This window comes from Anabrus simplex, chromosome 1 (genome assembly GCF_040414725.1).
Source record: "Anabrus simplex isolate iqAnaSimp1 chromosome 1, ASM4041472v1, whole genome shotgun sequence".
NCBI lineage: Eukaryota > Metazoa > Arthropoda > Insecta > Orthoptera > Tettigoniidae > Anabrus > Anabrus simplex.
The window spans coordinates 1252992420-1253018466 of NC_090265.1; the positions used below are offsets into that span (position 1 = coordinate 1252992420).

The following is a 26047-nucleotide window of genomic DNA, read 5'->3' on the forward strand; positions in this document are numbered from 1 at the left end:
TATGAAACGTCATGTTTTCTTGCTTTTTAGCAGTATCTGAACTACACAGAGGTACACAACAGTTCACCATCTTCTCAACCTCACAGACACTCACCAAAAGAATCAATACCCACAATAAATTGCACAAAATCAACACAGCATCGCAATTACTCTGCACATCTCAATGTTAAAAGTCCACCAAGAACAGAACAGAAACCTGACATCTAGAGGCCAAACTGTGAACCCGGTAAGGCCATCTTTTCGGTGGCAAATTAGTAACTATGTCCCGGCCTTGTATATCTCATAGACAACGGTACGAAGAATAGTATGGAATAAGAAACATTCATTACGCTGTCAAAGTACATAAATTATGAAATATATTCATTTTTATATTTGGTATGCATTGCCGTTACATTCGTATATATAAAAACAAATTTTCATAAATATTACAGGTACAATAAAATTACAAAATACCGGCAATAATACATTTTTAGTTTATACATATTTTATGAACAATTATTTACCTATATACATTTTCATAAACTTCTGATAATTACATTCCACGTTTAAATATAAAACACAATTTCATTTTCCTATACCTACAAGAGCTTCATCCATTAATTCATCATCAGTAATACACGGTGAAGCTGAATGGGGTGAAGGCGTAACAAGAGGAGAAGGAGCAGGTGACTGTACAATGTGGACTGATACGGAAGGAGAATTGGGAAAAGCTGGAGGTGGAAGAGGTAAGGGAGGAGGAGTATTTCTACGACTGGGAGCAGAAGCAGCTAGCACACGTTCTGGCACTGTAGTCAATTTACCAACAGAATGTTCTGTGGTCACTGATTTTGCTGGCAGTGATGATGAGGATGAGAAGTCCAATAATATTTCAGCAGCTTCCTGAGGAGTTGGGGGAGTTGGATTCAGTTTGTTTGGTACTGCTTTGTTCATAATGTCAGCTGAAATACCAGAAAGCTTTTCTGTGTCTTTTGGTGGTTTTTGAAGATTTACCACAGGAAACTTGGATTGGGAAGTACCCGTCAATGGTAAAGGTGCAGGTTCACTGCCAGCAAAGCCCTTAGAATCTAATTTAATACTGTTTTGAACATCATCTTTACCACCAGAGACTTGCTGAATTCGATTTTGGTCTGTCTTGCCCCTCCCATTACTACTAACTAAATCGGATGCTTCAGCTGAAATTTCTGAAGATGGTGTTAAGTTCAGCAGAGCAGGGACTACTGCAACAGAACTCTGGGAACTGCCGTCAAAATTCACTGCATCCAATGACAGTGAAAGGGAAGGGGTTGATGACTTCAGACTCGTAGATGACAAACCTACAATCTGATTTGAAGGCATGGAAAGATTTGACGGAACATTACTTACCATTGAAGATGATTTAAGGTTCTTACTTTCATCAGTTGCTTTGGCATTAGGGAACTTTGCAGAACTAACTCCACTTTCCCCCTTCCCAGCCAAGTCAATAGGCTTTACAGAATTATCAGTCCGGCTGGATTCACCTAAAGATTTATCACTACTTGATTTCTTATTATCCCCTTCTGGGGGGTTATTTCTGGCTGAAAGCTTTGGGATCTGAAAATTTGTATCTAAAGTTTTTATTAGCCCTTCTACCAATTGTGGGAGTAAGGAAGGTTCAGCTTTTCCTTGTAGTTTGAAGGTATCATCATCTCTAAGTCCCACAGGACTGGACTTCCGGGCATCTGATCCCTTAGAACTAGGGAACACAGATTTATCCCTATCTCCACTACTTTTGGTAGGTCTAGGCTTGTTTTCTCGTCTACTCACATCAGACGATCCACTCATTTTGGGTGAACCTGCTGATTTTGAGGAGCCAGATTTTGATAAAATTCCACTAACAGGAGAACTACCTTTAGCAACTGAAATTTTTGATGAATTGGCACTACTACTATTATTACTACCACTGTTACCACTAGCAGTAGAACTACTATTATTACTACTACTACCACCACCACTTGTTTTGCCACTAGCTGAACTTGAAACACTGGCATTGCTGGTAGTAGACTTTTGTTGCAGTAGCTGATGGGGCTTTTTAGAAGCCGGGCCACTATTAACTCCAGGTTTTAGACCCGTGTGAGTTTTGGGTGAACCTGAACCACTACTAGAAGAGGATGTCTTCGCTACTCCAGATTTGGAAGACTCTTTAGTTCGTGTTTTGTTGATAGTGATTTTCATACCATCTGAACTTGGTTTCACCATATATTCCCCAGGATTCTTGCTAATATCTCCTGGAGCTTTATTTCCAGTGCTGTTTCCCCCACCTCTACCTTCTTTAACAAGTTCCCCAGGTTCTGGACCACTGTGTTGAGCAGTTAACTTGTCTATCACAGCAGAAAGTGAGCCTTTTCTATTCCTAGCTTGAGGTACTGATGAAGTCTTGCTACCAACAGGATTACCGGAGGGAGGAGTAGCACCCCCACCTGAAGTTCCAGAAACTCCTTCAGCAGCTGCACTCGACAGATCTAACTGTTTCAACTTCACACTAGAGGACTTCAACTTGGGACTCGAACCCGAACCTGAACTCCCACCACTGAAAGAGCTTGATGACACTTTACGATCCTTCTCCTTGTTAGAAGACGACGATGATGATTTCACTTTCGTCACATCTCCCGAACCACTCTTCCCAGCAGAAGAAGGAGAACTTGCAGCAGACTTCAATGCAGACATACTTGGTTTACCAGATCCTCCAGATGATTGATGCTTTGGAGATGAAGTACCATGGTGTTTAGGACTGCTTGTATTATATCCTGGAGAATGTTTTGGACTTTGATGCGAAGAAGATGAAGAGGATGAAGGAGCTGTGGAAGAGGAGGATGATGATGATGATTTACTAGAACTAGACTTTGTTACAGACAGATTCATGTGAGTAGGAGAGGATGTTATTTTCCGAAGAGTGCTTGCAGGGGACCCTGGTCTTGCTGAAGACATTGGAGGAGATTCTGTTGGCTTTATACTCACTGATACCGGCTTTGATAAAGGGTCCTGTTTTAGAGGCAGTTTATCTGGCGGACCCATTGGTATACTACTTGGGCTATCCTCTCTCTTGCGTTTACGTTTCTTTTCTAATCTTGATTTGTCATCAGTCTTACTTTTTCCACTTTTTCTCTCTCTGCTTCTATCCTCACTTAATGATTTAGAAGAAATAGGTGTAATAGTAATAGAACTAGGTAATGAGGTTGCTGGAGCAGAAACAATAGGTATAATTTCAATTCCTGGTCGACGTTCTAGACCCATACCAGTCAGAACTGAATTAAAACCTGAAGATGTTGAAGTTGTAATTGGTGTTATGCTAACAGAGGGTGCTACCATATTTTTATTGTCAGCTAAATCTAAAATAATAGTTGATGAAGTCTTTTTCTCTTTCTTTGGTTTCCTAACTTTCAACATATCTTCAACATCATCTTCCAATTCCATGATTTCTTCATCTTCAAAATCAGATCCATCCTTCTCTCCTTCACAATCCATACCTCCATCCATTGGAGTATCTCTTGATGTTGGAGTTCCTAAAGGGGTTGAGTCACTACCAGAGCTCTCAAGAACAATTTCACAGTCATCATTTTGCTTTCGTTTTGGACTACGCCAAGTTCCATCACCTTTACGTTTACGTTTTTTTGCTGAGGTTGTAGTTGTAGTTGAGGTTGCTTGGTCACCCAGAATATTCAAAATACCAGAACCTTTACCAGGTCCTGGTCCAGAAAGCAATGCTCCCAACTGAAAAGGACTTGAGATCCCTAAAGAGCTATCTGTAGGTTGCAAAGGGCTTTGAAATCCAGCCAATGTTGTGTCTGCTAATTCTGGGCCAAATCCTGGACGTCCAGAACCCAATGACTGGCCATGGGGTAGACCACCACCATCAGGCTCACTCTTCACTCGTCCTACATCAAAGTCAGGCACTGAATGTTCACTAGTACCACCGTGTCTTCCAGGATCATTTCCGGGAGGCATACCAAGACTATTTCCATTGTTCAAACCATTGGACTGTAATTTCTGATGCTGCCAGGTGTGTATTAATGACCGCATAGTAACAGGAATTGACAAACATCTGAAACACAAAAAAGAATCATAACAGTAAAAAACGACAGTCATTCCAAATATTTATGAATCTTTATAACTGCCAAGGATAAATATAATAAACTAAAATTCTTGCCAGATTTTGAGTACGTTCCAGATAAAAATATTTATAAAATATACCAATAAAAGAAATTATTAAATGACAAGAACTCTATAGTTCTTTTCTACTTTCTACGATTGCAAGTCAATATAAAGCTCTCCTGGTCCAAATTACCTTACGAGGGAAGCTACTGCATCTTCCCGTATCAACCAACATCAAACTTATTAGGGTGTATAACCATACGAACAAGGCACCAGATGGGAAATGTAGCACTTTGCAATAGCTTGCAAAACCTAGAACATGGCTGATAAAGCTTGGCCACATACCTTAACAACAGCTGTTCCCAACATTTTTCGTCTTGTGTACTCCTTACTACCCCTTTTACTGAAGTAATAACCCCAAAATCACACCCTGCATTTTTACCACATAGGCATAAGTTGCACCTAATGGTTATAATAAGATGCAATTTCTGTAGCCTACTATATGTACCAGAGGTATGCAAGTTTTATTTGAATATGTATTGTTATTGTCCATTATTTTATTTATGCACTATCTTAAAACTCCTAGTTCGTGAACTATGTGCAACGGCTGAGTGGCCTAGTAAGTGGTCCTGAGAGTCGGGATACCAGTTGCTATGGAATGGGAGTGGGCATCTCGGACATATTCTGAGTCATGACCCTCCTTGTACTCAGGCAGCTAGGACTATACAATTCACAGGTGGTCCATAACCCGTTAGAGGACAGATCCTCACTTGGACTATGTGCAAGTAGGGTAGCATCCTGCTTCATGAATTTACCGAGCTCATAACATTTTAAGCAAGCCTCGGACCTATGGGAGTAATGGAGTCCCACTCCCATTTGACAGGCGAGGGACTCCTTGGAAACAACTTGGCGAACGAAATGGAATTCGATGGGGAGCTATCAATATTAATGGGGCTTATGGAAGAAAGAAGGTAGAACTGGCTGAGTCAGCAAAGAGGATGCATCTGGATGTGCTAGGAATAAGTGACATTCGGGTAAAGGGAGATAATGAGGAAGAGATAGGAGATTATAAAGTGTACTTGACGGATGTTAGAAAGGGAAGGGCAGAGTCTGGGGTAGGGATCTTCATCAGGAATACCATTGCACGCAACATAGTTTCTGTTAGGCACATAAATGAGCGAATGATGTGGGTAGATTTGTCAGTTGGAGGAATTAGAACAAGAATTGTGTCCGTGTATTCACCATGTGAAGGTGCAGATGAGGATGAAGTTGACAAGTTTTATGAAGCATTGAGTGACATCGTGGTCAGGGTCAACAGCAAGGATAGAATGGTGCTAATGGGCGATTTCAATGCGAGAGTTGGGAAAGAACTGTAGGATACGAAAGGGTGATTGGTAAATGTGGGGAAGATATGGAAGCTAATGGGAATGGGAAGCGTTTGCTGGACTTCTGTGCTAGTATGGGTTTAGCTGTTACGAATACATTCTTCAAGCATAAGGCTATTCACCGCTACATATGGGAGGCTCGGGGTACCAGATCCATAATAGACTATATCTTAACAGACTTCGAATTCAGGAAATCTGTTAGGAATGTACGAGTTTTTCGCGGATTTTTCGATGATACAGACCACTATCTGATCTGTAGTGAACTAAGTATCTCTAGGCCTACGGTATATAAAGTGAAGTCTGTCTGCAAACGAATAAGGGTAGAAAATCTCCAGGACAAGGAAATTAGACAGAAGTACATGGATATGATAGTGAGAGGTTTCGAACAATAGACAGTAAGCAGGTTCAGGATATAGAAAGTGAATGGGTGGCATACAGGGGTACTGTAGTAGAAACAGCAAGGGATTGCCTAGGAACAACTGTGTGTAAAGATGGGAAAAGGCGAACATCTTGGTGGAATGATGAAGTGAGAGCAGTCTGTAAACGTAAAAAGAATGCTTATCAGAAATGGCTCCAAACAAGGGCCGAGGCAGACAGGGATTTGTACGTAGATGAAAGAAACAGAGCAAAACAAATAGTTGTTGAATCCAAAAAGAAGTCGTGGGGAGATTTTGGTAACAACTTGGAAAGGCTAGGTCAAGCAGCAGGAAAACCTTTCTGGGCAGTAATAAAGAATCTTAGGAAGGGAGGGAAAAAGGAAATGAACAGTGTTTTGAGTAATTCAGGTGAACTCATAATAGATCCCAGGGAATCACTATAGAGGTGGAGAGAATATTTTGAACATCTTCTCAATGTAAAAGGAAATCATCCTGGTGGTGTTGCGAACAGCCAAGCTCATGGGGAGAAGGAAAATGATGTTGGTGAAATTATACTTGAGGAAGTGGAAAGGATGGTAAATAAACTCCATTGTCATAAAGCAGCAGGAATAGATGAAATTAGACCTGAAATGGTGAAGTATAGTGGGACGGCAGGGATGAAATGGCTTCATAGAGTAGTAAGATTAGCATGGAGTGTTGGTAAGGTACCTTCAGATTGGACAAAAGCAGTAATTGCACCTATCTATAAGCAAGGGAACAGGAAGGATTGCAACAACTATCGAGGTATCTCATTGATTAGTATACCAGGCAAAGTATTCACTGGCATCTTGGAAGGAAGGTGCGATCAGTCGTTGAGAGGAAGTTGGATGAAACCCAGTGTGGTTTCAGACCACAGAGGGGCTGTCAGGATCAGATTTTCAGTATGCGCCAGGTAATTGAAAAATGCTACGAGAGGAATAGGCAGTTGTGTTTATGTTTCGTAGATCTAGAGAAAGCATATGACAGGGTACCGAGGGAAAAGATGTTTGCCCTACTGGGCGACTATGGAATTAAAGGTAGATTATTAAAATCAATCAAAGGTATTTATGTTAACAATTGGGCTTCAGTGAGAATTGATGGTAGAATGAGTTCTTGGTTCAGGGTACTTACGGGGGTTAGACAAGGCTGTAATCTTTCACCTTTGCTGTTCGTAGTTTACACGGATCATCTGCTGAAAGGTATAAAATGGCAGGGAGGGATTCACTTAGGTGGAAATGTAATAAGCAGTCCGGCCTATGCTGACGACTTGGTCTTAATGGCAGATTGTGCCGCAAGCCTGCAGTCTAATATCTTGGAACTTAAAATAGGTGCAATGAGTATGGTATGAAAATTAGCCTCTCGAAGACTAAATTGATGTCGGTAGGTAAGAAATTCAACAGAATTGAATGTCAGATTGGTGATACAAAGCTAGAACAGGTCAATAATTTCAAGTATTTAGGTTGTGTATTCTCCCAGGATGGTAATATAATAAGTGAGATTGAATCAAGGTGTAGTAAAGCTAATGCAGTGAGCTTGCAGTTGCGATCAGCAGTATTCTGTAAGAAGGAAGTCAGCTCCCAGACGAAACTATCTTTACATCGGTCTGTTTTCAGACCAACTTTGCTCTACGGGAGTGGAAGCTGGGTGAACTCAGGTTATCTTATTCATAAGTTAGAAGTAACAGACATGAAAGTAGTGAGAATGATTGCTGGTACAAATAGGTGGGAACAATGGCAATTTGGTATTCGGAATGAGGAGATAAAGGCTAATTTAGGAATGAACTCGATGGATGAAGCTGTACGCATTAACAGGTTTCGGTGGTGGGGTCATGTGAGGCGAATGGAGGAGGATAGGTTACCTAGGAGAATAATGGACTCTGTTATGGAGGGTAAGAGAAGTAGAGATAGACCAAGATGACGATGGTTAGACTCAGTTTTTAACGATATAAAGATAAGAGATATAGAAATAAATGAGGCCACAACACTTGTTGCAAATAGAGTATTGTGGCAACGTTTAGTAAATTCACAGAGGCTTGCAGACTAAACGCTGAAAGGCATAACAGTCTATAATGATGTATGTATGTATGTATGTATGTATGTATGTATGTATGTATGTATGTATGTATGTATGTATGTATGTAATACCAATATAAATGGTCCGTTATTGGACTTTTCAGATTCCCTATGGGAATCAACATCTATATCATCTGATGGCCAAGCAAGCATCAATTTTTGATAATGAGACGAAGTGTCTCATAGTGCATTGGCACTGCCGGTGGCTACAATTAGCCTACGCAGTGGCCTCCACAGTATGCACTAGCCAACGTCTTGGTAGGTGTGCTAGGTACCAACTGATGAGCCCAGCCTAGCACACGAGGGCGAAACGCTGGCAACCAGGAATGAGTTAAAATGTCCAATAACGGACCATTTATATTGGTATTATAAATTTACTCATTCGGAACAAATATTTCAGATTCCCTATGGGAATTAACATCTATATCATGTATGTATGTACTCGTGACTGTCGATGTTTCCGTCTAGTGCATGAAGAACCTGAATTTGGCAGTTGCATTCGACATAGGTGTTGTAGAACGAGTCTGGATTGGTAGTGTGATGCAGTTTCAAATTTTCTGGGTAGTCTAGGTGAGAATGGATGATACTATTTTATCACCAAACTGGAGAGGAGGATGCGTTTAGTTTCCTCATACGTATCAGCTGTAACATTTGAGTTCTCTTTCTACATAACCTCTGAGAGATAGATTCATGTTTACTGATCTGTGAGATGGATGAATTTTTGTCAATTGAGGATTAAAATTGCTCCCAAAAGAGACACCATTGTTCACTACTACCCATGAAGGGATCTAGCTTGATTGTGGGTAGTTAAACTGTAGCTGGCAATAGTGGAGGAATTATAGGCCTAATGGGTTCTGATGGTGTAAGGGCTACATTACATAAAAAATTTGCGAGACTGAGGTCGATTGTTCGTTAAACTTTCTGGATGGCTCGTTTTGAGTTTCTCGTGTAGTCCTGGCATTTGCCTGTGTCTGCCATGTATTCATGAGCATCTAGCAAATTATGGATGGTGTCATCTAAGGTGGAAAGATGCTGTAATGTGTCCTGTAGTCTTTCTTTGTAATATTCCAAGTCTTCTCATGAGGTGATGTATGTAACATTATTTATAGCCAAGATAAAAATGTGGCGTGTGACCGTAAAGTAGAGCATTTCTACTTCAAATTCGATAATTCACAAGCCATAGTGAAAGAGTTCAAGACACCAACCCAAGTATAATCGTTAATGGTACCTTAGTAGAGATATGACGTAACATAATACAGGTTAGGTATTCTAACGTTACATGGACATGTTCATAACCTCAAGTTATATTCTTTGGTTATGGCTGATGTAATTGTAGTCAAGAGTGGAGACATAACTTTAAGCTTACGATGCGTTCTTTTGCATATTACCCCTGCAATCTTTGCAGTGTTTGCCTTCGTACATAAAATGCAAGCTGTTAATTAATTTAATGATAATCTGTAGTTATCTTGTGCACAGTAAATCGATATTGATGCCATGGTTTCTTCTTGGTTCTGATGCAAACAAAATGTCTTCTAATTCAAGTGATTACTAAAAGAAAATACAAGCATAGTTAGTGACTTTGGTCAATGAAGTTTGGAACAAAATCACCATTCCTGTCCATACCAGAAGTGTCACATCCAGGTGATGTTCACACACTGGTCCTCTACAAACGTTCTGAGTTTCAGCACCAAAATGCAGATGAATATCTAGGGTTACTTAATAATGCTTGGAGTGTAGATGAACACAATTTGCATTTCATTTATTCAGTCTTGATTGTCTATAATAGGGCATGACATTCACTAAGAGCATATATAAATACGATTGGCATTCTCTAAGAATTCCCCTCCAAAAATTGCAGAGAAATTGGATTTCAGAAAATTTTGAATAACTACTCTATCTGATCAAAAGTATCAAGCCACCTACTCAAAACAGGCCTCTTAAGTGTTCCTCAGATATACTACTCAGTAGTGGGCATAAATAAATAGTGGAGGCCTTTATTACAGCTCACACTCTGTGGAGGAGACTGTCTGCCAGGTGTCAGAACTTCTCCGGTGGAATGGAAACCATTCTTCATGCAGTAGCGAGCGTAATTAGTGACACTGGTTACTGAAGTTTGGAGTGAAGTCATCATTGTCTACACTTTATTGTCCACAAACCACTTGTGGACAGACCCCGCTTTGTGGCAGGGAGTATTATCTTGCTGAAACATACATGATCATATCGAACAAACAGCAGGCAGCTGGTCAAAAATACCCTGTATCCTTCTGCTTTGAACATGCTCTGTAGTATTATGAGAGTACGAAGTTCGTTCCATGAAAAACACCCCCACACTCTCACTGCACCTCCCCCAGATTTTACTGTGTGCACTATACAGAATGCCAATCGTTTGTCTGGCATTTGTCACATCCAAACCCTCCATTTGACTGAAAATCACTTAAATTTATTGAGAATAGATAATGAATATAGAATATTCTACTGAAACATTACTACTACTGTATATACAGTAGAACCTCGATTATTCGAAATCGGTTAATTCAAAATCTCACCTAATTCGAAGCAGCTCTCGTTCCCGGAAACATGAAGTATGGTTTTGCATGTTATTTAAATAGTTTAATTCGAAATAAGGATAATTCGTAATTTGAAGAACAATGTCAGTACTGTTACTGAAATTCAGACTTTTAATTAAAAACTGCCTTTACATTTTGAAAGGAAAAAAAAATAAATTATTTTACAGAGTAATTTAAATTCAAAATTTCTCCACGTCATGAAAGAACCCGTCTTCTGGAACGTGAAGGGGGTAACTTTGCGCACTTTCACCTACTTCAGCGTGTATACAGTGTGCTTCATATCTGCTATGTTCGAGCGGAATTGTAATTATTTTGTATTCGGCGTTTTTAGGAACGCCACAATTCACAATATCACATAGCAGGCAGTGTGCGGAGAGGTAGAATCCGCGAACACTGGCGATGCAGACAGTTGGCGAAAAAGCGTGGCTTACAGCCTATGATCAATTCGTACGCACCAAATAATATTGTCAATGCCGATGAAACTGCATTGGTTTTTTTTCTTTTTTTTTTTTTTTCTTTTCTTTTCAATGCTGAGGCCAAACGGACTTAAGGTTTTAACCCTAGACAGGGTGCGCTAATTTCTGTCACACTACTGGGCGCATGGTTGACTTTGTCAACCAGTTACGTTTTCAGTCGTTTACACGCTTCCAATCGCATAAACATTACATTTAATGGCGTTTTATCTTTTGTTTCAATGTTATTCTTCAAATAAAATTAAAAACTTGTATTAGTGATTTATATGAATGTACTTAAAATGGATAATCATGAACACGTGAACTAATTGTGATAGGGACATGAATACTGCGCCTATTTAAAATGAGTTAAGCAGTAGATAATTAAATTAAAATAATGATCATATTTTAATATTTGCACAATTATACAATGAAATGATCAGATATAATAGCAAAAAAGGACTAGATGGAAAAGAAACCTTTTTGCCATGTCCAAGAAATCTCTCACACCTTATCCCCCGAACAATGCCATAATTTCACTGCGGTTCACAAATTTAGCATCGCACTCACGGCTGTAATTCACTTCCTCCCGCTTCCTAGAAATGTAAAAATTAGTACAGGATAATAGTTCATCGACCATCTCAGCGTTTATCAACTGCATGAAACAATTTCTGTTGATACCTTCCTCACCTCCCCTTCCGGTCCTGGCAGTATTTTTACAATATTCCTGGTTTTTACCCTCTAAGTAAGTTTCGAAAAGTCAGTTGTGGACCACATTGGTCCTCCATCTCTCCTGTAGATAAATACCCTTTTGTTATCGTCTTCATAGATCTCACTGTCCGAATTGGCCTCCTGCTCCGTATCACTCTTATGATCCTGATCCAATACGTTTATAATTTTCTTCTCCCTATCCAACAAATCCGAGGCAGAGTCCTCTATTTCAACGGACAACTGACTCAAAATGTCAGGTATGTCTTCATCATTGACAAAACGAGACCTAAATTAGAAATATACTACGTGTAATTACGCCTTACTTTGCCTAATTACCCGAAAAGTACAGAGGAAAAGAAATTTTAAGAAATACATTTTAATTACAACCAGGCGTGTGGTTGACTTTGTCAACCAGCTTCGGGTTCCAAGAGTTCGCTCGAAATAATTACACATGTATCGCTTCCACTGTTGTCGAAACTCGACTGAACTGAAGGTCAAGACTCAAGAGTGAGAACAAAGGTATTAGTTGCGAGGTGGTGAAAGACTGACAGTTCTAGGAATTATGGCATAAAATAGCGTGCTGGTTGACAAAAACAACCAGCTCCCGGTCTAGGGTTGAAGGAGAGAATTGCCAGCCGGCATATGTACTGTGTTGCTATGCAGTGCACACTGATCACAGAAGCGAGAGACTTCCTTCCCCTATCATAAGAAAGTTTGAAAAGCCATGATGTTTTAAGGGCGTCGGGCACTTTCCATGCCAGTACAAGGCGTCTAAAAATGCAGACAGTACAGTAATCCAAAAGATAAAGCATTTGCACAGGGGAGCCAGCATAATTTTTCCTCGTCTTTGAATCGTGCTTTTCTTCCTTTCGTTGCGTGAAGTTATGTTTGTCATTGTTTTATAGAAGAGCATTATTTGAATAATGTAAATGCACCTTGTTGGATAAATTTCTGAAATAGTGTTTTCCATGGCATTTGAAAGATTTAAACTGAGAATCAAGGTGATTGCATGCATTAATGGGTCTTAAAAAGTGCCATGGCGGGAAATTGTATAGTCACTGTACTGTTGTTGTAATGTGGACGGAAGCGAAAGACTTTCTCCCCTCGTCATAGGAAAGTTCGATAAGCTGCGATGTTTTAAGGGCATCGGGTACATTCCGTGCAAGCACAAGGCACCTAAAATGCATACAGGAGAGTAATCCAATGAATAAAGCACTTGTACAGGGGAGCCAGTATAGATTTCTCGTCGTATTTGAATCATGTTTTCGATGGGGCTATCCATTCAATTAGAGGCACTATAGAATTTATTGGGTGATAGTATCATACAATGTCATGAAATTTTTCCATACATTCTTCTTCAATGTTTCGTAGTTAGTGTTATTCGCCTATCCAGCCATGGTTTTGTTGTGGTCATGTCTTCCTTCTTTCACTTTAAAATTAGATCCCAGACTGTAAACTTAGGCAAATTGAGATGGGTATAAATGGCTCTGACTGTTTGGTTATAGGTGAGGCAATCAATAACCATTTTAAGTTCAGCTGTTCCAGGCATTCTCAGGGTATCTCGCAACACTGAACAACATCCAGCCCTCAGCCGCCTTTTATAGCAGCAGTGGTGGTTATATTGACACCTAAACTCTAGTGTAAGGAGATAAAAGGATGTTTTTTAAAATTTTATTTTTATTGCAGGTTTTTAGTGATGCACAAATGAGAAAGGCCTAGGACTAAGAAGATAGTAGCCGTGGCCTTAATTACGGTACCGCCCCAGAATTCACCTGGTGTGAAAATGGGAAACCATAGAAAACCATCTTCAAGGCTGCCATTGGTGGGATTTGAAACCATCATTTCCCGAATGGAAGCACACAGCTACGTGACCCGATTTGCATAGCTAACTTGCAAGTCAGATACTTTTGATTAGTTAGTATATAATTTATTGGGTCAGTGAAGCAAGAAAATGTGACTTCTTAACCCTTGACCTGCATTACATGAGCAGGCGTACAGCATACTTCATACCCATGTAAACAATAGCTGTTTTTATGTTATTAAAGCAAGTATTTGTGAGCTAAATCACTATTTATTTAATCAACAATAAAATTATACCACTCTTGCTGCAGCTGCTGTACAACAAACAAGTACATGCATAAACTAAATTTGCTTCCTAATCTACTAAAATTCTCTAGAAAATTAACCATAGATTAATGAATGAGTATGGAATTATTGCTTCAGGTGCAGATTACTTGCATAAATCAGTTACGTAGTGCATACCTATCTACGAAATGTCACTGTAATATTTGTCCCAAATGGAACATAATAATTCCTTTTACACAAATAAAGTCGAAAATCTGTGGTATATTAAGAAATGGTAAAAAATATTTTACTTGCAGAGAATATGGATACATACTTTACTACCTTATAACTATTTTTTTTTCTGCTATGTCGCAGCGCTTCCATATGTGTTCTGTTTGTGCAACGTGTTCGTGTGTGATGTCTTTGTTCACTGAAGTTGTTTGCATTAATTAGGTGTCTTTTCTTCATGTTGCTCATTCGTTTTGTGCCCTAACTCATTCATTAAATGATATATTTATTGGTCCAGGGATAATGCTATTTTGCTATTTGAACTGCCCGCGCTAGTCATATGGACAAAAATAATGAGAATTCAGAGACATAGCACTCCCATCGTCGGCGCTAGCCCTGGACCTCAAGAAAGAAACAAAAGACGTCACGAGCACCAGAATACAACATAAGGGAGTCCTGTCTACATCCCTAAGTACACATACAAATTTCTCTAGTAACGACGGTATTTCTTAATTTACCACAGATTTTTCACTTCATTTCTGTAAAAGGAATTATGTTCTATTTGGGACAAATATTACAGTAACATTTCAAAGATAGGTATGCGTTACATAACCGCATCAATCATATATACCATAGTTTTGCATTCCTCTTTCTTTCTTCTTAATTCTAAAATGATGCCTTTATTATGTTTTTTTTTTTTTCTTTTTTCTACTCTGTTCATTTTAACCTGTACAGACTTTGTTTCAGTCACAGACAGCAGCAACTGAAGGTCTGCGTTGAATCTTTCATCTTAACTTCATCATTAAGTGAGATCATAACTACAGTGCAACAAAAATTCAGCTTACCGGTATTTGGTTGTGGGACATAACGACTTCTTTGAAGGTGTCACCTGTCTACTCACTTATGTCAATTGAGGAAAGAACATCACCACACCAATTTCTGCTGCTACATTTGTCTGATTTTCTATCAGATCTACACGACTCTACTGATCATTACCAAAACGTACACCAAAGTGCATAAGACAATCGGACAGGCCATACAGGTAGTTATATTGCAAAATTCAAATTTGAACTCTATGTTGTAAGGGGAAGCAAACAATCAATTTTTAATGAGACACCAAACAAAAATATTCAATTACAGTACCTCTTTTGATGTTTGGGTTACGAAAAAGTGTTTTCAACAGATTTACAAGAGAAAAAGCAAATGTGTGAACTATTTTTTGTTCAGTTTTTATGAAACTCGAGAATTTTATACATTATGCTCCTTACAGAGTGACACATAATACTGTTTATCATATGACACTTGTTCAAAGATTTGATGGTTAGAAAAAGTTTGCAAAGTTAACAAATCAATATCAGTAATTTGCAATAAGTTCAAAAAGTTACCGAACTGCAGAAAAGCAAATGTAATTTATATTTGTGATGTATTTTGAAATATTTGTTGATGTAACATTACATTCTACTACCAGAACGGTTCATGTGTACTGTTTCATTACCTCGTAACTTTGCGAGTACATCAGTGGCGACATTAATGAACAACATGACATTATGGGAAAGCCCATAAGCAACTGCTGGTCAACTACAGCGAGTTCTCTTTTTTGTCATTTTGAATTCTTGCTATAATGGACTCTACTGTACTTTAAGAGCCTAAAAAGAGAAAAGGCTGATTTTCAATATGCTGACAATTCCCTTGCAAGGTACAGTTGAACTCAAAAGAAATATACCCCTGCAGATACATGCCCATTTTGATTATATGACACTTACCGCTGAAGAACTTTGCTGGTGTGTTCTTGAAGCGAACTATTCTCACAAGTACTTCCATATACTTTACATTTTACATTTGCAATGTCAGTGAGGTCAAGTTCAGCAGTGGTCATAGTTTCTTCCAGAGGATGTTCAAATGAAACTGACAGATGTTGCCATGAAAGTGCTGTGACTTCAAACATTATCATGTTCTCTAAATCTAAAACAAAAACAAAACAAAGGTACAGACAGAAGTTTCTATGAAGAACAAGCATTACACAATTTGCATTCTTTTGAGTTTCCCTATTAATCACAAACCGTTCTAATTAATGTCTTAACTTACGCTTTCATGGCCTGGAATACTAGACATGATAATCTTGAGGATTTATGCCATGTGAATCAAAATAGACTAATGGGTAATTTGCTGGCTTGAATTAAGTTTCACTATTACTCCAATGACAGAAGATAACCCCCCTTTCATCACCAGATGGCTCTCAAAATACAAAGTAGAAGTTCATGCTGCCATATCTGCATTAAAGTATGATGTTTATTTGGCAGTGAGTTATGAGAATACTGTAGAATGAGTTTTAAAAAAAAGGAGACCAAACAAACCCCATGGCACTACAACCCTAATAGGCCTTGGTTTACCAAGTGACCATTGCTCACCCCAAGAGCCAGCAGATTACGAGGTGATGAGTGATCATTACAACAAATCCTCTCTACTGTTATTCTTGGCTTTCCAGACCGGGACCACTATATGTCAAAATAAGATAGATCCTCAACTGTTCTCACATGCACCTCGAACAAGCCCTTATACACAGGTAAAAATCTGACCTGGCCAGGAATCGAACCTGCTTAAGAGGAGAACTTGCTACCCCCAGATGACCGGGCTGGCTGAATGGGACATCAATAGGAAATAACAAGGCCATGAGATTAACAAAACTGTTTTTAAAAAAAGGGAATATTTCATGAAAAATAAAAACCAGAGCAATGAATATGAGTATAAACAACAAGAAAATAATTCCTGCCTCAATTTATCACTTCCTTGTATTTCTTGAATGCTTTTCATCAGTTTTTTGTATCTTCCATGAAATTTTGCGTCTCGTTTATTACACTTATGTTAGGTTTTAACATATCGTTTCAGCCTCTTTGGACCATAGTTAACACTTGTCAGCCTTCCTCGATTCTTCATATTAATGGAGAATGCAGGTTTTTGCTCTTCGGGCCACTCTTCTCACTCTCTCCACAAGATCTTTTAAGAGCTGGTTTACACATCTGCTGGTAAACTGCTGGGAGGTTAACTATCAGGAGGTATAATTCTTTTTTTACAACTTGCTTTACGTCGCACACCGACACAGATAGGTCTTATGGCAACAATGGGATAGGAAAGGTCTAGGAGTGGGAAGGAATCGCTTGTGACTTTAATTAAGGTACAGCCCCAGCATTTGTCTGGTGTGAAAATGGAAAACCACAGAAAACCACAGAAAACCATCTTCAGGGCTGCTGACAGTGGGGCTCGAGGCATAAATCACCTGGTACTTTGGCTTGCATGTTACTACCTCTGTGTAAGTGCTAGGTAGCTACCTAGAGCTGAACACTGATATACAAGGTGGCTAGACTGATTTTTTGTAACTTCTCACTTTCAACTGAGGTGGTGTTTATCATCAGATGTATGAAGCTCATTTCAATTGTCTTATTTCTCCTGTGCTTACAACAGTCGATCATCACCAACAGGGAGAGTCTTTAGTATTATGGACACCGATTTATGTTAAGCTCTCATGAGGTTAATCTATGTGGGTAGAATAGAACTTATAAGCTATTCTATTAACTGTATCAACGCTGGAAAAAAAAAAAGGCTTCCTTTTTTAACACTATGTGGGATCAAAATCAATACCTATTTAGGCTTAAAATCTCAAGATTTAATGTTCAAATTTTCATACATAAGTAAATTTGTACCCTCATCCCCAGGTGGTACATCTCTTTTCAGGCACACACTATCAATAAAGATGAAATGCACACATTACTTTAACCACAAATCAGTCCTCCTGCCATTCTTACATTTCTGCAGTACCAGGAATCGAATCCTTGCTCGTGAGGATGGCAGCTAATAGCACTAACCGTTAAGACAATGGAGGTGGACATACACCAGTTACAAGCTATAATGTAAGCCAACGTCTCAGAAAGTGTTCTCGTAGTAGAGTGGTCAAGGCCCTTGCTCCAAAGTAGAAAGTGTACAGGTTTGAGTTTCAACTGAACTGTGTCTCGTTAATCTTATTAAAATTCAAAGTTATTATTGTTCCCTGCCATTGTTTATGATTATGTCTTTTACATGCTTACATACATACACAGTGTCATTGAGAAAGAATATAATATTTTTTAAAAAGGCTGCTTCCAGTTGGACGGACATGTGGAGGCAATTATGGTCTCCTCGAACTGAAGAGGAAAGACAAATGTGGTTTTTTCCCCCACCGCTGTTAGTAGTTGCCTGACTCTGAATGGGTGATGCAATTCTTGCTACGTGTAGCATGTCTGCACATGTGATGTTTAGCCAGGCCAGTATGATGTGGACCGCCCAGCAAAAAGCTCAGTGTGTGCCTTATTTTCCCTCAGATAGAACAAATCAAAAGAGAAAATGGTGTCCATGTCATCTCGACATAAATCGGTGTCCATAATACTAAAGACTCTCCCTGTTGGTGATAATCGACTGTTGTAAGCAAAGGAGAAATAAGACAATTGAAATGAGCTTGATACATCAGATGATAAACAGCACCTCAGTTGAAAGTGCACTGCTGCATTTCTAAGCAAACGTGCACAATGCACAGAATGCTTAGTTTCCTAACGGTTGGTATGGTTAGAGGTAGCCCTATTCCCCAGCCGCCGAGAAGCCCTGATATCATTCCAATGGACTACTACTTCTGGGGATACACTAACCCTCAACCACAGTTGTTAATAGTTCACACACAACTACAGTTGTGCGGTCCAGAAGACCGCGTTTGGAGGGTGGGTAAAATACGTAAAAATCACCTTCCAACATGATTTTTTTACATGTTCTACTACATATTTATTCCTTAATAAACCAAAAAATGCATCAGGTTTACAAAATGTAGTTTCACTGTTGTGAAAGTAATTTATTCATGTTACACTCAAAATTTGCACACATGGACACAAATCAAAATAACTGAAGGTATTTCCTTCCTGAAAACTTGAATAGTGTAATTTAATGTTACACAGGACTCAATAAAGTTAAAACTGATTAGTGTTATCTAAAGCAAATTACATAGAAAAAATCTGCACTACTCAAATTGACCATATTCAGCGTCACATTACACGCATTACGGACACATCTTACTCGAACATTCCAAGCAAATTGGAACTTAGCACTTGCTACACAAGTAGCTTGTTATCAGCATTCTTTTCATCTGCCAGGGGTTACTTCTGCACAGCGTGTGTTTATATTATTAACAAGTTCCTTCTCAATGATGAAGTACTGAAACACTGAAAGGTTGCAGATGTTTCGAATATTGAAGATGCCCAGTTTTCAGAAAGATTTCCATTATTACTGCCGAGGAAGGACAGTGAGTCAATTCATGATGCAATAAATGTGCTTCAGAACCAATTTGTAGCTCTTCAGAGTGATGACTGTGCTACTGTTGAGAGTAAGAATCTGACAGATGACACCACATGGGCTCGTTTGATGACTATTTGTGGAGCTGATGGTGTTCCTAAGTATGATAGGATATCCAAGCTAATGCTTTCTGTTCTGACTCAACCGTACAGCAATGCTAACATCCGTCAAGTACACTTTATAATCTCCTATCTCTTCCTCATTATCTCCCCTTACCCGAATATCACTTACTCCTAGCACATCCAGATGCATCCTCTTTGCTGACTCAGCCAGTTCTACTTTCTTTCTTCCATAAGCCGCATTAATATCGATAGCTCCCTATCAAATTCCATTTCGTTTGCCAAATTGTTTCCAAGGAGTCCCTCGCCTGTCAAATGGGAGTGGGACTCCGTTTTTCCCATAGGTCCGAGGCTTGCTCAAAATGTTCTGAGCTCAGTAAATTCATGAAGCAGGATGCTACCCTACTTACACATAGTCCAAGTGAGGATTTCTCCTGTAACGGGTTATGGACCACCGATGGATTGTATAGTCCTAGCCGCCTGAGCACAAGGAGGGCCATGACTCAGGATATGTCTGAGATGCCCACTCCCATTCCATAACAACTGGTATCCCGACTCTCAGGACCACTTACTAGGTCACTCAGCCATTGCCTATGGTTCACGAACTAGGACGTGACTACAGTAACCCACAGCATGAACCATGTGCTGATATAGACCGTTTTCAATTTTAAGAAGTGCATCAAAAACAGCGCAGTCTGCAATGGTTTTTAATTTTTATGATGATTATGATTTCATTACACTCAGTGATGAAGTTATTGTGGCTGCTTCATACTGGAGCACTTTCAACATTTGAGATTACTTGGATATGATCATCATAAATAAGAAGTCATCTGTAAACATCTTGAACATAATCTCCATAAAAGAACTGAATGTAGTATTTCACTGGGCATGAGCAAGATAAATGTTACATGAGAGAAAATATGCTAGGAACTATTTAGTTTGGGTACATTGTTTTTTTCTTTTTACAAGTGGCTTTACATCGCACCGACACAGATAAGTCTTATGACGACGATGGGATAGGAAAAGGCTAGGAGTGGAAAGGAAGCAGTCGTGGCCTTAACTGAAGTACATCCTGTCCTCTACATTTTAAAATGGGAAAGCACTGAAAACTATCTCCAGGGCTGCCAACAGTGGGGTACAAATCCACTATCTTCTGAATGCAAGCTCACAGCTGTGCACCCCTAACCGCATGGCCGGTACGTTGTAGATTCCAACTAGATCAAGGGAGAGCTTCTACAGTAGTACTGTGAACTCTAGTTAATTCAAAAATTGGGTAATTCAAATAACAGTTTATTGTTCTTGAAATTCCTATTCTTATCCATGCAAAAATAATTGTATTTAATTCAAATTTTCGAGGCTGAAATCTGGATATTTCAAAGTCAGGATTTTATCGTAAGTTAATTTAGTTATTATAGACAAATGAGGTAATTCACCAAATCAATACAATATAAAATTAGTAAAGTGAAACCTCGTTAGTAAGTTCCTCATTAACAAGTTTTCCTGCTTAGCATGTCGTAAATTCGAAGTCCCGATTCTCATCGCATTAAATCTATATAAAAGTATCTCACTTATCGCGTCACGAATTTTCGCTATTACCGCTTAGTACGACACGATCACATTTTTCCTAGCCTAGAAAATGTTATTTGTCAGCCCTTGCAAAAGGAACGCGATTTCCAACTGACGTAAAAAGAGCCCTCGCCACAGTTGCGTGATTATGGGGAAAGGCCTTAAATTCCTGAACTTCACAGGACAAGTTGCACCTTAGGGGAGCAAGCCGTTAGCCTCAGGAATGTTCAGTCTTGCTTGCCGGTTAGCAGCGAGATTTCTGAATAACCCAGTGAGCCTGTTTGTGCTTGTATTCACATTCTGTTCAGAAATTAGAAATTTATTTTGTGTTGAGTGGTGCAGTGAACAGTAGCAAATATTTGTCATCTGACAGCCTAAATCTTATATCATAGGAATCAATCGAGGGATATTCCACCATTCAACACTTTATAAAATATATAACATTCATTAAATGAAAACCGGTTTCGATTCCCTTGGAATCAACATTAGTTCTCAGTAAATAAATACAGTAAATCAAAAGGATCTTAACATAACTAACATGAAAACTGCCTTCAAACACACTTAAAGTGGTTGACATGGGTTATATGACATAAAAACACATTAAAATTTAAGGAACGTCCAGGGATCCAGGTCACAGATAATTGCAGTGTATTTGTACAATGTTGAGGAGAGTTTTAAGATAACATATAAAAACTAGAAGTTGAGAATTACTAAGAAGTTCTTATTTGTTACTATGGATATAAAAACATATGTTAAGAATGTTCGTATATTCGTAGTCGAATCGTCGATGAAGAATAAAAAACATGTATCAAAATTGACGATCTTGTAAAGTGCCGATGTCGAAGCAATTTGCAGTTAAGACAATTTGCCGAGGAGTTGGGGGAACATCCTTCATTGTTTTGTAAGCTGCTGTCTCCATCTTTCCTAGCATCAGAGTAACGAGAGCGAGGAGTAAGGGAACATTCACCTTTTGTGACTACTGTGTAATACAACCAAGGCCGTACCATCATTCATTTTTGCCCTCAATAACAACAAGAACATCAAAAGTGACATTTTCAACATATAGCAGCAAGAAAATTTTGCTCTTTATTGATAACTGCACAGGTTATAACAAGACTCAATAACTCAAGAGTATTAGGATAGTCTACTTTCCTCCCAATATGACAGAATTTAAAACTTTTTAATCAATGGCAGCTTATTAAAATCCTAGACAATGACACAAAACGAACTAAAATTGATCTGTTAGATGCTACTCGAATGTTAAGCAAAAAGCAGATCACAGAGCAAACAACTGCAAACTTCTTCCATAAAGCAGGTTTTAAAAATAAAGAAACCAACATAGAAATTGTTCCAGAAGAACTAGAAATGCACGTGGAACCTGAGTGATGGGAAGAAGTCGTGACTGATGTCAGTTATGATGTGTATTTAGCTGTTGATACTGAAGTTGCAGTATGTTGAGATATGACAGAAGACAAGATTCTGAAAGAAGTGCTACAAATTCCAATCCATCCGATTATGAAGAGGAGAGCTTCATGACGTCATAGAAGAGCCCGTACCGACCATATCTGAAGCTTTTAAAATGGTAGGAAGTTTAAGAAGATTTGTTGAAGCTTAGTCAAATGTTTATGATGACACGTTTCAAGCTTTAAATGAAATTGAAGATTTTGTTCATCGTGTAAAATTTAACAAACTCATATTAAACTGACCACTTTTCTAAGTGAGCAATGGAATTAGTGTATTGTTACATGTGCTAAACTGTGTGTAAATACTGTAAATGGTATTGTTTTATTAGTGTTTATACAGTATATTTTCGTGTGAAAACATTCATCTACAGTACAGGACAACACAGCAGCTGTTAAGGTACGGTAGAATGCATAATACTATAATAATCATTCATTGCAATGAATTTATTTTATGTATTTATACAATACTGTACTATACCTTCATTAAAATAGTCATTCTTGGTCGATTCAAATTTTGGAGAATTCAAATTTTTTCTGATTCCCCTTGGAGTTTAAATGAAAGAGTCCACTGTATTTTAATTTTGTTTCTTCTATGTAACTTTTAAGTCAAAAAATACTTTAAAAGCTCAACAACACACACAGGTAGTGATGCAAAGGAGCAAATAAATGATAAAATCATAAAAACCTAAGAAAGAGGATAGGAGCATACAAGGATGAACATGGCAGATATGTGGGAAGAGAGGAAAATCTAGAAGAAAGAAAAGGCATACAATACCTTGCTTACTGGCAGGTCGAATGCAACTAGCAACTAGTACATTGAACAGTGCCTGTTGCCGCAAGAATAATAATATCTGAGGCACATGAGCAGGATGAGAAAAAGGTATGTTTGTTACCAAGATCCCTTCAAGATTTTTGCTCTCTGTCATGAAGTAGCAGTGCTGCTGGTCAGGCAAAGACTGTAAACAATAATTTAAAAAAAAACACATGTAATATAATTTTCAATAATGTGAATAGTTATCAATAAAACAAGTTTCAAAAATTTATAACAAAGAAACAATATTTTTTTTTAGAAGTTAACAGAAGAAAATAAGAATTAACCACAGGAGGTTGGAGAGAAAAGAAGGAAGTTAGGTGCCTGGCACAAGCAAGTGAAAGAAATGCTGGACTCATCTAGGGGCCCTGCAGGCACCAACCAAACTTACAAACTAATATATCCTGGGGTAATTTTCAAGAGAGAGAAATATGGCAACCAAACTATGTTTGAACTCTTTAGTAGCTGCTTCAAGAACTACAAAAGAGGCTAACCGAAAACATATGGACCTACATTTTATGCCTAACACAATTTTTTCCTTGTACAAAAGCAGTATATTTTTATATAGATAACAGAAGCTGTAACAGATCAGATGAAGATGAGGTAGACAAGTTTTATGAGGCACTGAGAGATCTAATAGAGTCAACAGCAAGATAGTACAGTATTAGTGGGTGATTTCAATATGAGAATTAAAAATATAACAGAAAGGTATGAGAAGGTAATGGGTAAATGTGCAAAATATACAGGAATATACAGGAACAGGAAATGTAAACTAGATTTCTGTGTTAGTATGGGATTTAAAGAAAAACCAAACCCCATGGTACTACAGCCAGAATGGGCCTTGGCATACCAAGGAACCACTGCTCAGACCAAAAACCTGCAGATTATGAAGTGATGTTTAGTCATATTATAAACATCTCTGTTCTTCTTGGCTTTCTAGACCGGGTTTGCTATCTCACCATCTGATAGCTCCTCAATTGTTCTCAAGTAGGCTGAGTGGAACTTGAACCAGCCATAAGATCCAGGTGAAAAGCCCCAGTCAGGTCAGAAATCAAACCTGGGATCTTCAGATAGGAGGCAGACATGCTACTCTTAGACCATGCGGGTGGCTAGTACAGGATTAGCACTTAGTAATTCATTCTTCAACCTAAGGCTGTTCACTGCTACATTTCAGAAGGTAGGGATACTAGAAGCATAACACAATGCAGATTAGCCCAAGTAGGGAAGTTCTTTCTTTAGAGAGATATGCTCACCTCAAGCATAGAAATAAATATCGGAAATGCTTTTCTGAAGACTTTCGTGTGGAGAGTAGCAGGTACAAAAATTTAAAACAATAGAAGCCATTGATATATGGTGTTACAGAATGTTGAAGATGAGAAGGATATGTTGGATTATAAACAAAGAGAGAATCAAATTGGTGAGAGGAGAACAATTCGATTTAATCTGTCTAGAAAAAGATACACATTGATAGGACATCAGGATTTGTTCAGTTAGTTTTGCATGGAAGTACAGGCTAAGACAAATATCAGTATAGAATAGGCTGTGGCAGATCAGAGGAGGATAGGGTGGCATGGTTAGCTGCAAAAAATAATTATACAGCCTCATGAATCATACAAAACCATGATTTATAGCAAAAACAAAATATATTTCTTTTGTTAAAAAGGAAGCCATTCTTTTTCAATGTCGACTCAGTTAATGTAACTTTTCGGTTTCTCCAGTCTGTCAGAACCTGAAATATAACACTTAACTCTTTGCCGTCCCTAACTCTTCAGAACGCTCAAATATTATCACCCATCTGCTGTGTTGAACGCTCCAAAGAGCTTGTCCTACTCACGTTCACTAGAAGTGTGTTGACAGAAATACTGAAGGGTCTTGTGAAATCATACTGTATTCCCTTTACTCAGTAAGCTATCAGGACCTTCTTGACAGCATTTCCTGTGTATATTTCCTAAGCAGACCTATTTTATAAACATAGTCTTCAATTAGAGGTTATTCTTGTTCAAGTTCACACCATGTCGTCTAATCGCAAAGTTGTGTCGAAAGGTTCTTATGTTGTCAACAAATTCAGATCCTGTGAACGATGGTACAGTGAAACGAAAAACCAGTAAAGGCAATGAAGAAATAGAAATTGCGTGTCCTCGGGCTGTCATAAATTACACAAAACATGTGGGTGGCGTGGACATCAGTGATCAGGGAAAAAACTACGGGGTTGAGCGATCGTCTAAAAACAAAGTGGAAATTTATTTTTCATTTTGTATCAATTTGTGCATTGTGAACAGATTCATTCTTTATGATATGAGTAACCGACCACATCTCACAGCTCATGGAAACAGACAGCTGAACTTCCGGCGCAACTTGGTGCAACAGCTGATTGGGAACTTCACGTCTCGCAAATGTACGGGAAGGAAAAGAAGTTTACCCACCGGCTGTCCATCCCCTAAATTACTTCATTCTCTTGTGAAGATAACCGTTCGTGCCAAAGTGTGTACTTTGTGTTTACAAATTAAAAATAGGGCAACTTCTGGGAGAAGCAAACCAACAACATTCAAATGTAAGCAGTGCGATCTCCCACTGTGAAGGACGGGAATACCATCAGGAGCAAAATGTGGATATTCAAAATTAGGGTGAGTACACATTTATATGCATTAATCATTTAGAAACAAAATGCAAAAGAAATTACATTTATATCTTTATTCGTATGACTTCTAGTTATTTTCTACTGAAGCGTGGTATTTATGATGCTGTGCCTATTCGGATTTAAAGGACTCTTGTCAGAAAACACGGTAATTCCAGCCGGGCA

The 26047-nt window shown here is 38.6% G+C and overlaps 1 protein-coding gene across 1 annotated transcript in view; it reads right to left on the minus strand.

The window, feature by feature from the left end:
* Positions 1-332: 332 nt before the first annotated feature.
* MED1 (Mediator complex subunit 1) overlaps positions 333-26047 on the minus strand; it is a 143895-nt gene continuing 118180 nt past the window's right edge. The window contains exons 8-10 of the mRNA XM_067137654.2: positions 23212-23392; positions 15745-15943; positions 333-4057 (exon numbers count right to left, since the gene is read on the minus strand). Of these exons, the coding sequence (XP_066993755.2) occupies positions 565-4057; positions 15745-15943; positions 23212-23392 (3873 nt within the window). The 3' untranslated portion in view covers positions 333-564. The remainder of the gene's footprint in view (positions 4058-15744; positions 15944-23211; positions 23393-26047) is intronic.